A 12,347-nucleotide genomic window follows, 5' to 3' on the forward strand; every position below is an offset into this window, starting at 1 on the left:
ATAAAAATTTCGAGGTAAATTGTATCGTCATTTCTTAATTTTTAATATTGAATGTCTCGCTAATATTATAATTGTCATCTTTGTTAAAGTCTTATTGAAATTAATAGCTTTCAACATATAAATCTGATATCTGCAAGAGAATATCAAGAGAAAGTACTTTATGTGTGTCTTAATTAAAAACTTAAACTAAATTATTAAATTCCAAGAAAATAAAAAATCTAGAAAGCTGACAAATTCAGTTAGAAAATTATATAATCTAAGGAGATTGCACTATTTAACTCCCAAGAATTTTCCTAATTTTCAAGAATTGTAATCGTGAAAATCTAAATTCCCGAAAATCGACAAAGTAGAATATAATTGATAAGGAGGTGGCACTAAAAAATTCCAAGAATTTTTCAAAAGTTTTAAGAAACGCAGGAATTCGGAGAATTTCCAGAATTTCAAATTTTAGGGATTTCGAAACGAAGACGCTGCTCGCGCTCAACAGCAATACGGCTATTGGCTATTAAAGAAAACGAATGAGTTCGTTCTCTACGTGAGCACGTAGTTTATGGTCACGTTGTGACTTGTGCGTCTGTCACGTCTGTGGAATAGTGTGTGTTATTGTATATGTAGAGACGTCGGTGTCGGTAGAGTGATGTGGAACTTTGCAACGGTGAAAATATGACGAAAATAAAGCCGTTTACAAATGTCTCGTTTCTGCGTGCCGCGACAATTCTCTGCGTAATACCGCAATGCCTAGCCGCCCTGTCGGACAAACAATTATGTTACGACCCCAATTGTTCGGGTAATTGAAGCCATACTTTAACCCTGAATCCCATATCACACTTTTCTTCCACTTAGCCGTATCATTATCATTGCATTGCTTTCCGCTGTTATTTAGAACCCATTTCGTTGGCCAGGACCACACTCGCTTACAGAACGAACGATCGTGAGGTGATGTCATTTGGTAGCAACGCAGATGTCAAAGTTTTTAGTAAAGGCGCTGGCAAACGGACTGATTTATGGGGTGTCGAGGTATACTTTATATTATCTTTTTACCCTGAATGTTATTGACTTTATCGTGACGTGATACATTTTTATTAGTCGTATTTTTAAAGACTAACTTTTCCTGTCAAATGTCGTAAGATCAATTCCTTGGTTCCGTAAAAGATATACATATTTTCTTGACGCACTGATCTCTGTTTCAGATAAATGGCAAGCGTGGATTCGCACCCAAATCATTCCTAAACGAATATAAAGTTCTGAGACCTGATTTGTCATACGAAGTGCCTGTTTATAAGTTTAATGGCGAAACTAACAAAGTTCAGCCTAAGAAACTCGAGTCGACAGTGGAAGAGAGTGGCGAATCGCATACTTTGTTGAAAGATGATTTATCTGGGGATGATAATAAGACTCCGTCATTGAAATCTATAGATGAAAGTACCACAGAAGAATCTCATGCAATCAATGTAGATAACATATCACCTTCTTACGAAGTGATAGATGGTACTACAGTTTATTTTGAGAGTACTCAATCTGTGCAACCTAGCTTTGTACATAAAGTTACGCACGCTACTGCATTGCCGTATGAAAAAGCTTCAGTGGCTCCTGATTCTGAAATAGATCACGAAAGATCATCATCCGACAAGAATACACTCATTGACGACAAAGAATTACAACCGGATGCGAATGACGCCAGTGGTAAATTAGAAGGCATTCAATTGTCGACAGATACTCAGAAACCAACTAGCTCCGACGTACCATCAGAGAATCCAGAAGCAATAATCAGTTCAACCTTAGAGACAGTGAGCAAAGATGACATTGCCGAGCTCGATGGAAGTAGTAAGTCCGAGGAAGATTTGTTAAAAAATAGAGAACATACGAAAGAGTTGGACAGCAGTGCAAAAGACAACGAGAAAGAGAAAGTTATCGAACAAGTCGAAAGTGACGGTATATTTGCCTCCATTACGAAAACATTTAAAATTTTATCCAACTCGGAAGAAACTGTGGCAACAGAGAGCACCACTACTCAAAGCAGCGATGACATAGTTGCTCCTGAAATTGTTGTTGACAGCAATTTGCAATTAGAGGAACAAGTTTCAGAAGATATTGGAGTTGAGGATGCTGAAAAAATTCTTTCACCTCAAATAAAGTTGGATTCAAGTATAGACCAAAGTATTATAGATAAAGAAAAAGTAGAAACGCAGCAAGAAATTATACACGAGACCATTGAAGGTGCAAAAATCTCAGATGAAAATATAAAAGAAGCTCCCACGATTATTTTGGAACATACTACATCTAGTGACGTGCCTTTACACAATAATTTTGTACATGAAAATGCTGATGAACCTGCCAAAGAATTGCCAACAACACCTCCGATTTCAGCGGACGATAATTTCGCTTCTGTAAAAGCCGATGTTGAAAATATTCAAATACAGGAAACAACAAGTGAGGCAGAGAAAGTTAAGGAAGATGTAAGGGCCGATGGTGCAATTATTTCTGATAAAGAAGACTCAACAATCTTGTCTAATTTGCAAGAGACTATAGTCACAAAAACCGCTACTCGAAGCAGCGACGATAAAGAGCGGAAATTACCAGGAAGCGGTGAAGCATATCTAGAAAGTTCAAAGGAAGATAATAAAGAAACAATTGGCCAAGCTGATAAAACTGTAATTGCTGAAATTTTAGAAACCAGTAGCTTACCGTCTGAAACAACAGAAAATATTACAACAGAATCAATTCCTGAGAGTCATTCTGTTGAAAATATAGCAATTGCAGAAGAGGCATTAAATCATAGCGCTGCAGATATTCAATTTAATAAAGAATCAATTGTACATAGTAATGTAAATAAAAATGATAATTTAGTCAATGATACTAGCTCTGACAATGTTCCTATAGAATCTAACGAATTCTCGAACAGTGCGAAATCTAACGTTCTCGGGCCAGAGCAATCTATGGATTCTAGTCAAGAGAGTATTATCTCGGAACAAACAATAACTTTAAACGATATTCTCAAGAAACGAGATTTATCGAGTATTAAAGAAAATTTGAAACACAAAGATAGTAAGTTATTAATTAATAGTATACAAAAGAGTATTTTATATAAAACATAATATTAATCTCTGTTTATATTGGTTATATCTAAATTTAGATGCTTTGTATGTTTAGTCGAAAGTCAGCCTGTGAAGGAGGAAGAAACCTTACCTGAATATGGTGATCACACAAGCAGTGAGGATAATTTGCCTGAAAATAAAGATGAGGATAATAGCTTGGAGAAGCCGGAATCTACATCTGTATCAGGCGAAATGGAGGGTAATTATTCTACTATAATATGTTTAATAATACTTTTATAAGTTGTATAAAAATATTATTATTTTTGCACAGTAACTACAGATGAAATTTGTATGGATGATCACGAATGCATAACCGAGACAACAGCTGAGTTTCTGAACCAAGTAAGTCTCGCAGAGAATTTCTGTGTGATTATTTATGTATTCTATTACGTATACGGTATAACAATTTTTTTTCTTTGCAATAGATGGGAGACCTTGAAAATGAAGAGGATAATTCGATTGATATATCAAAATTGGTGGATCATAATTATTGGAAGACACTGATATATCTGTGTGTAACAGCCTTTACAACACTTGTATTCACTCTTGGATATTACTACATCGAGGTAAAAATATCTTGCTTATATTTAAAGATCGAAACCGAATTAAATCAAATCTGTAATTTAAGCTTGTTCTAAAATCGTATTTAAAGCAGCTTCATTAATTATAATTTATTTCTATTTTGTGTCATAAATGCTGTTTTGTGCTATAAATACTTTTGTATGACTAATCATGCAAAGTATTTAAGTAACGTCATTTAATAAAGCATAATCCTATATATATTTTCCTCCAGAAAACAAGAAGAGACGGACAACTCATCGCGAGGATTAATCAACTCGAGAAAGAATTATTAATCTCAACAAAAGAATGCGAAGTACTCAGTGAGAATCTAAAATCTACTAAGACTAAGGTGAGCAGTGTACACGAATAAACTGATTCTCCGCTACTTCGTACTACTCGCACGTTTTCTTTTTCTATTATTAAAATCCGGTCATATATGTACTAAAACTTAAATATTTTAGTTGCATTGCATAGAAGATGAATCATTTGGTTCTAACGAAATGGTTGTATCGCTAAAAGCTGATTTAGAAATGGCACAGGTACATGCACAAATATTTTTCGTTCTTTTTTTTTTATTATGTCCATACGAATTCAAAATGCACATTCTGTTATCGGCGTTTTTCTGTCGTAGAACGCGAAGATGGAGTTGGAAGAACAAGTGAGTATGTTGGAGAAAGATTTGGAAACTGCAACGGAAGCTGGATTAGAACTCGAGCGTATGTTAAGAGAAGTTCTGTCGTCGAACAATGAAGTTAATCCGATAGCTCAATCGGTGGAAGATCTACAGGCACGATTAGACGCTCAACAAGCGGCGAACGAATCCTTGACGAATGCATTAAATCTTAAGGCTCAAGAGGTAAGAGCACAATTTGTTTACAATAGTGTTTCTAAATCGGTGGATTTTTTTTTATTAGAAAATCATTAATTTTTTTATTTCTGTGATGAACGTGAGTTTAATAAACTTGAGGTTTATATTTGTTTGCATATTTGCACAAATTAAATATTTTTAAAGATTATATTATTTATATTAGTATATTCAGATTTTTTAAATTAATATTTTTTATTTCTTTCTTTTACTTTCTGCTTATTTATTTATTATCTTGTCTATTAATTTTTAATAGATGATTTACATGTTAATTAATATACACGACGAATTTATTGCAGATTGATACTTTATCAGCAGATCTTGCCTCTGCTAAGAAGAAGTGTGAGGAACTTGAAATAGAATATTTGCGAACACAGGATGAACTGATGACTCAGAAAAATCGTAAAAGTAATATAGAACAAACGCTAACAGATAAAGTATGTAGTTTGGAAGAGCAAGTAGAAGAAGTAAGTTCGTAATTATATACATTAGTCAAAATTAATATATAGAAATTGAAATATGTTTAATAATTGATAGATGCTTAATATATGATTATTATAATTTTTCTTAGCTGTCTACTGAGAAGTCGTCATTATATAAAGAATTGAGAGGCAAAGAGATAGAGGTGAAAGAACTATTGGAAATTATCAGTCAAGTCAAGTCAAACAACTTAGACTTGGAAAAGTTATATGACGTATCTCACATTAAAATTGAGGTAGTACAACTGCGCGAGGAGAGAGATGAATTAAAGATGCGATTAAGCGATGTTGACGGCGCTCATCAGTTACTAGAAGGTACTTTCTTATAGATAAAGATATTTAAAATTTCATTTTTCATGATCGACATTTTTTAAACTAAATCTTGTTAATAATAATACCTTTGTGTCGCAGAGCATATGAAGCTTGTTAAAGAAGAAATAATTGCACTAAGCGAGCAGTGTAAAATTGCTGAAAAAGAAAAGAAAGATGCAGAAACACGACTTGAGGTTTTATCAAAGTTCTTCCAAGACAAGGAAACCGAACGCCAGAAGTAAGTGACGATTACTCGTAGAATTTATATTATATTTTAGAGTTATATATCTTATACTTGAACAAATCATTAACACTATAATCATCTTAGGGAAGAGGCCATTTGGTTGCAAAAACAAGGAGAAGTTGTATCGACGGTCGAAAGGCTACATACGATGCAAAATGAAATTCAAAATTACAAGTAAGCATGACTGTGTATTATTTTGATATAACATTTATGTCAAAGACAAATTTAATTTACGAAATGTACGTCGTTAGAGCTAATTGGATACTTTTATGCGCATTGTTACGGTTACGAGAATTTGTTTAACAAGTTTATGCGCTGCAATTAGTTAATTACAGGAAATTGCATTTCAGACAACAAATGGAGATGTTGAAACGGGAGATCGTGGATCAAGAGAGGGAATACAAAAATCAAATATCCGCTCTAGAAACGAAAGCACATGAGCAATGGGTATGTATGACACATGTGAGAAGAATATGAGTATATATGCTACTGAAGGGACGTACTCATATAAAACTTCGTCTATTTTACAAGGTTGCTGCCCGTCAAAATGAGCGCCGTTTGGAAGAATCGAAAGCCGAGGCCGGCCAATTACGTAATCGCCTTACACTGGTAGAGAAAAATTTAAATGACACTGATCCCGAAGCAAAGCTACATCGTAAGTATTCCTGTTACGAGATATTAATTATACCCGTATTTAGCGAATAATCTGATAACGAATCATCAAGTATAACTTTAGCTTGAATCAGATTTTATCGTCGTTTATATTAACTTTTACTTTTTCCATATAGAAATGCATATCCATCTTTCGTAGATAATGATTTATCGTAAATGTCTTGTAGAAATTGTAACGCGTAGTAACAATTAACAGTAACGTTGCGATCCGTAGAGTAATTTAGTTTTTTTTAGCAAGTGACAATTAAATCTATACAGTAATATCATCCAAGATAATAAGCACTTTGACAACGTTCATCTACAGACGGATGGATCGCAAAATATCGCGCGACGGAACTAGAACCCTCTCGATTGTCTGTTTTCTTAAACTGATTTCCAAACACAGGCCTGGAAGCAAACGGGGAAACGGCGACTTCCCCGCAACTGTTCGCAGACTCGTCCAGTTCACCCGTAATGTTTAGCGGTTCCTCGGGAGTCCCGCCACCCCCGCCACCCTCCTATCTACACTGTTTCCCGGCGTATCTGCCGCCGTTGCCGCACGCCGCTGCTTCCGGTCTACCTCCGTACGATATCAGTCAACGTCCTCCGCCACTCGGCGGCAGATTGTCGTCACCTCCGCCGTTGTTACCGCCGCCGGCGTTACATCGCCCCCCGGTCTCCGGGGGCAGGTACGAGAACGCCGGTTCCCCACCACCACCTATGTCTCCGCCGCATTTACTTCCACCGTTCGATCACCATAGATCGCCACCGCTTCCTCTGTACGGTGGTGATCATATCCCGCCCCTTCCTCCACCCGGCTCGATATTGCCCGGAATATGGGGTGAAGACTTACTGCCGCACCCGCGTAACTCTGGTTTTCATCCTCATCAACGAGAGCAACGTGCGCGCAATCATAAAGGTTTGTGAAAACGATACGACGCACCACTGAGCGACGACACGCATTTCACCGGCATGCCACATAGCGTTAATCCGTTAGATCCGCCTAACGTTTTCCACTCTTTTGGGAAGTTTGTGTTTTTTTTATTGTCATTATTATCTGCCTTTTTTTATTTTTGTGCATGCAAGGACGCAAACGTTTCTCTAAAGTGAGACAGTTTTGGAGTACTATGGAAGGAAATAATGCCAAATAAATGTCAGGTTAAAGAGTATATAATCAATGATTTTAATTTATGCTAACGGCACACACAATGTACTTGTAATTTTTTAGCATATTTTTGATATTTATCATTTTTATTATTGTCATTATTAAAAATCTATTTCTTTTTGAACTAAAAGCTATTCTAAATTTTCCTATTGCATTTTGTATATTTTAGTAAAATTTTTTTTTTTATTACCGTTTTGCATTCTAAACTGTAGTACTCTTTATTATTTAGTAGATTTACTCTTTTATTTGCGTGTATCGCAGCAACTAAAGAATATACTGAAAGAGATCCATTCGACTAAATTATATATTAACTGTTTTAGGTTCCTTACATTCTTCAGGCGAATCACTGGATAAGGCGCATCATGGGAAAGTCTAAGTTTTGTATCTTGTTATTCAATTACACTTGTACAAAGGCCAAATCATCACTGTATCAGTGAGCGTTCTCATTGTATAACAATTATAAATAAATATGTGATGATGAAAATTTTACGTCAAATATTAATAGAAGAAACGTATTTATACATATAAGGACTCATTAAACAGTGTCGTCTGTCTTTAATGCTGTTATTATATCTGTGATTGTTACATAATAGACTTTTTTCTATTGCTTTCGTTAATCGAAAGCGATGTAGGAGCTATCTTTTTATCATGAGTTATCTGTCAAATTAGTAATTTTTTTATTTTACAAAACATGTATACCAAGTTATTTGTAACAATTGATAAAAATATTTTTATATATCTTGATTGTATTATGAAAACGAAAGAAGCATTGCATATTCGTAATTAAGTTATACATTTCTGATAACATGCATATTTTAGGTATCAAATGTTCAACTCGGAATAGATAAGATATTGTAATAAAGTTCTCATAATCGATGTAGAATACAAAAGATAATTGTTATATGATTTTAAAAATTTAAATAAATTGTAATTTATTATGATTGGCTGTTGTCAGAGTTATTGCGGATTTAATTATATTGTTTTAGCTAAAATAAAAGGAATTAAATATCTTTTAACTCTTTTAAAAAATTAAAATAACCAAAATAAAATGTTAAAAACATATAGATAATTTATGATATATAAGTATATATAAATCATCTTTTATTTTCGATGCTTATATTCGTTATAAAACGCAATTTGTAAAATTTAACTTAGTTGTAAAATCGTTTGCCCTCAAAAATGAAAATTATGTATTTATTATCTATAGAAATAGTTCCTTTTTACATTTTATATTCAGTGAAATGCGAGATATACAAGTAATGTAATATTTAAATGTACTTACAATATTCACAATTCAGGGAAAGGGTGAGGAATGCGCGTAATATCTTTCATTTTAGCCTGTACGTACAGTGGATCAAAAAAGTATTTGCACATCCAGTTTTCTTACACTAACTTTATTCGAAGGAATAATACATAAGTATGAATTGGTGTACATAAGTAATTTATTACATACAAAGTTTATTACATACGGTATAGGTAATAAGTTACTCGTGAACACAATGTATTATTCCTGCGAATAAAGTTATTGTAAGAAAACTGGGTTGTGTAAATACTTTTTTGATCCACCGTATATCGCAACTTTATATAAAAAAACCGTTTTCTCTCTGTTCGTTATATCACAAATAGTGGATATGAATGATAATGCGTGTAATGATATTATAAATACAAATTATCGGTAGGGTTACGCTAAAAACACTACAAAAAATATAAAGAAAAATATCAGGACCGCAAATATCTTTATCATTAGCCACCTATTGCTTGTCACAGACTGAAAGTACTTCAGTATTTCGGTGTGCGCAGCTTCCACGTTTAGCTCAGTATCTTCTATATTGCTATCTATCCTGCAAATTGATTATATTTGAGAATTTTTATACTTGTGAAATATTTTGACAAATTTAAATGCTTTTCAAGATAACGATCTTTGTTTCTTTTAGAATCGTCAGATAATTTCTTCTCACCTTTCAACCATTTCTTCTTGTTCCTTAACCATATGCGCCAATTGCTGGAAAATACCCCCTAATTCAACTATAGTAGATTCTATGTTCTGCATTGTTTCAGCTCTCGATTGCACGTACGCATCCTTTAAGAAATATAGATACATGTACTCGCCATTATATTAAATTATTTCTCACACTTGCCGCTATTACTTACAGTATCATCTTGTATAAATTGTTGTTGTAACTGCTGACTCATCGCAGGTTCAAGATCTATCGCAACTGAATTACTCGAAATTTCTTCTTGCAGCAACAAGGAACCTTGTTTTCCAGAAACGACACTCGGGGGAAGCATAGTGGACAGAGACCCTTGAGTGAACTGCTGTCTCCTACTTTGCTCCTCTCTCATATTCTGCATCAAATAATAATTTACACATTATCATTCTTAATGTCCCATAATATTTATATCACTACTGTTAATATTAATTAAATTTGTCTAATAAAATTGCCAACAAAAAGAAGATATTAAATAGAACATAACTTTTTCATATATGTAGAGCTGCATTCGGGGAGCACACTATTAGCGTTATTGCATTATCCTGTCTTTGTCGCTCATTGCGTAAAACAGAGATATAATAAGCAAATAGCGCGCTCCCCGAATGCAGCCTAGGACAGAATGCTATTTAGTTTAGGTTACCTCAGAACGAACTTCCAAGACACTTTTGAAATGATTAGACATATTAGCTAGCTTTGATTGCAATGCCATCACAATCGAGGAGGAATGCGAGGCAATGTGATGACTCGGGGAGGAGCCGTAGCTTTCTCTTTGGGACTTTCCGAGCTCCTGCAGTTTCCCGATTTGAAGATTCAAGCTTTTTAGGTCTGTTTTTATAATATTCGTAAGCTCCTCAATCTCCATTTGTCTGTCGTTGAATATGGATTTTCTCTTGGCCACTGCAACATGAGACATCTGTTATTGTAGAACATTTTTAACGTTTTTAGAACGGCTAACTTTTATTTCGTCATGTATATTATAAAATCCTGGACAGTAAAAATTAACGGTAACCATCGATGACAATCTTAACAAATGTTTCTGTGACAAAAACTACTTTCTAGCTTTTCGACAGTTCAACGTCTAACTTAATGTTAACTTTCACACAAAATCTGTCCTCCCCAAAAAAACGACCACAATCTCTCTCTTGCAACAAAGGTATATTCCGCTATTCGCAACATATTGTAACCGGCCTAAGCTACGCCTGCAGCCGAACGCGGCGGCGGCGGCGTCTCGGGCTCTTACATAGGGCAAGTTTCTCCAGCTTGGCGTACGTGCTGGCGATGTTCTTGCCAATGTTCTTGGCTATCATCATGAAGTTCGAGTAGCTCTGTATCTGGCGTGCGCGGCGCGGATTTTGCAGGTTCACGGCGGTGCGCGCCACGGCCCTGCTCTGCATGGAGCGGATCGCGTTGGCGAACTCGTTGGTCCTGTCGCGGGATGTCATCGTCGTCGTCGGTAGCTCGCCACCCTCGAAATCGACAGTCTCCTCGCTCAGCAATCTGCCGCTCGCTCCGTCTTCATCGTAATAGTGCCGCGAGCCGCCCGAGCACGCAAGGTCGCGATTCGCCACGGGCCCTACGACGTGACGTCTGCGTGCTGACATCGCAGCATCCTCTCAGCTTTCACCACGTGCGCGCGTGTCCCGAGGGCCTCGACCACCACCGGGTCCGGTAACGTCAACAGATTGCAGCAACGGTGGTGGCGGCGACGGCGGCGGCGGACACGTCCGCATGACATCCACACATGACAGCCTCCCGCCGATGCGTCCGTCACGTACAATGACGTATATGCTATACACGCACGCGAGCGCGCGCGCGTGTGCAACTGGGTCATAGAAAGAGCATAGTCACGCGCGGCGAGTTTGAAGCCGCGTGGCGAGTGGCGGCCGCGCCATTTTTCGCACGGCCGGAAATGTGCGGACGCGCGACTTTCGAACGGCAGAACATCGTTAAAAACATTTAAAAAGAGAAAATAGATTTACAAGATACTCATTAGCATTAGAGTAATTAACAATTGTACAGCAATTTAATTGTACGAAATTACATTTCCGGTTTTGGCATAAAAATTACGTTTCAAGATCGAATAATGATAAGCGCGTCGTTCAAAAGTAAACAGACGAAATGTATGAAACTCCCGAAAATTATTATTAGACATAAGATCCTATCTGACATCAAAAATGTCAATATCTATTTTTTTTGTATATGTACATACGTTAGTCACTCTATTTATTTATTTGAAAAAAAATTGCGTCACGTTATTTTAGGAGTAGACTCAAAATATGTGATAAATGATATTAAATAAGTGTATGATAATAGTGAAAAACATTTTACGTAAACTGTTACAACAGTAATCCCGGGAAAACATTTTTATATATAATTACATATAAATTATGCTCATATTTTCTTTGTTATATAATCTCTGTTCGTATGTAAGAAAAATAATAAGAAGAATAATTGGAAAATAATTAGAAAAATTACTTTTGCATTGTTTCTTTTACAAAAAGCAAAATTGCGATTAGATTGTACAATATTCTGTATATAATTAATGTTATATACAATTATTACATTTATATATGGATAATTTTTCTCATTTCGTCAAACTTCACTTTTTAGTAAAAAAAAAACAATGCAAAACTTATTTTTATTATTATTTTTTATTCTTCTTTTTTTGTATATACGAGGAAATTATATAAGAGAAAGAAAACATATATGGACATATTTTATGTATAATTATATATAAAAAATGTTTTCCCGGGACGTTATCTATCACATGGGCACTGCAAATAATGTAAAAAATTACCCGTCTCGTTTAGATCTTTATAATTTTTATCCGTTTTTAATATATTTAGACTTATATCTCTAAACTTAAATCTTATTTAAATCTTTATTATTATTTTGAGTAAATATCGAAATTATTAGAATGGGATATTAAATCGTAAACTTATGTAAATTGCACATTGCGCATAGATAGGTGTGTGCTATCGGAA

At 35.2% G+C, this 12,347-nt stretch overlaps 2 protein-coding genes across 5 annotated transcripts; one reads left to right on the forward strand and one right to left on the reverse strand.

Annotated features, from left to right (window-relative positions):
- The first annotated feature begins 576 nt into the window (after nucleotides 1-576).
- On the forward strand, nucleotides 577-8,313 carry Tango1 (transport and golgi organization 1). Of its 4 annotated transcripts, XM_071781529.1 has the most exons (18): nucleotides 580-787; nucleotides 884-1,017; nucleotides 1,191-3,045; nucleotides 3,151-3,294; nucleotides 3,367-3,437; nucleotides 3,521-3,661; nucleotides 3,889-4,005; nucleotides 4,118-4,195; nucleotides 4,288-4,512; nucleotides 4,821-4,988; nucleotides 5,093-5,315; nucleotides 5,412-5,550; nucleotides 5,641-5,730; nucleotides 5,907-6,003; nucleotides 6,088-6,211; nucleotides 6,614-7,126; nucleotides 7,294-7,365; nucleotides 7,693-8,313. In XM_071781529.1, the coding sequence occupies exons 1-17, from the start codon at nucleotides 664-666 to the stop codon at nucleotides 7,356-7,358; spliced, it is 4,308 nt and encodes a 1,435-aa protein (XP_071637630.1). In that variant the 5' UTR covers nucleotides 580-663; the 3' UTR covers nucleotides 7,359-7,365; nucleotides 7,693-8,313. The 4 variants fall into 4 exon arrangements, with proteins under 4 accessions (XP_071637634.1, XP_071637633.1, XP_071637630.1 ...); XM_071781533.1 differs by lacking the exon at nucleotides 6,614-7,126 and having other exon boundaries at nucleotides 577-787; XM_071781532.1 differs by lacking the exon at nucleotides 4,118-4,195 and having other exon boundaries at nucleotides 579-787.
- Nucleotides 8,314-8,552: 239 nt separating this feature from the next.
- On the reverse strand, nucleotides 8,553-11,152 carry Syx5 (syntaxin 5). The gene is made up of 5 exons (XM_071781541.1): nucleotides 10,604-11,152; nucleotides 10,004-10,260; nucleotides 9,524-9,718; nucleotides 9,331-9,452; nucleotides 8,553-9,213 (listed from the first exon to the last, which is right to left on the reverse strand). Exons 1-5 carry the CDS (start codon nucleotides 10,962-10,964, stop codon nucleotides 9,054-9,056), a joined length of 1,095 nt encoding a protein of 364 aa, XP_071637642.1. The 5' UTR covers nucleotides 10,965-11,152; the 3' UTR covers nucleotides 8,553-9,053.
- Nucleotides 11,153-12,347: the final 1,195 nt, after the last annotated feature.

This window comes from Temnothorax longispinosus, chromosome 6, assembly GCF_030848805.1.
Source record: "Temnothorax longispinosus isolate EJ_2023e chromosome 6, Tlon_JGU_v1, whole genome shotgun sequence".
NCBI lineage: Eukaryota > Metazoa > Arthropoda > Insecta > Hymenoptera > Formicidae > Temnothorax > Temnothorax longispinosus.

Excerpts from the sequence above, each read along its gene's own strand:
- Tango1 (XM_071781529.1), top strand. The coding sequence starts at position 664 with ATGACGAAAATAAAGCCGTTTACAAATGTCTCGTTTCTGCGTGCCGCG. Across the intron at positions 1,018-1,190 it reads CTGATTTATGGGGTGTCGAG|ATAAATGGCAAGCGTGGATT; the intron begins GTATACTTTATA and ends TCTCTGTTTCAG. Across the intron at positions 6,212-6,613 it reads TCCCGAAGCAAAGCTACATC|GCCTGGAAGCAAACGGGGAA; the intron begins GTAAGTATTCCT and ends TTCCAAACACAG.
- Syx5 (XM_071781541.1), bottom strand. The coding sequence starts at position 10,964 with ATGTCAGCACGCAGACGTCACGTCGTAGGGCCCGTGGCGAATCGCGAC. Across the intron at positions 9,719-10,003 it reads TCTTGGAAGTTCGTTCTGAG|AATATGAGAGAGGAGCAAAG; the intron begins GTAACCTAAACT and ends TATTTGATGCAG. Across the intron at positions 9,214-9,330 it reads CAAGAAGAAATGGTTGAAAG|GATAGATAGCAATATAGAAG; the intron begins GTGAGAAGAAAT and ends ATCAATTTGCAG.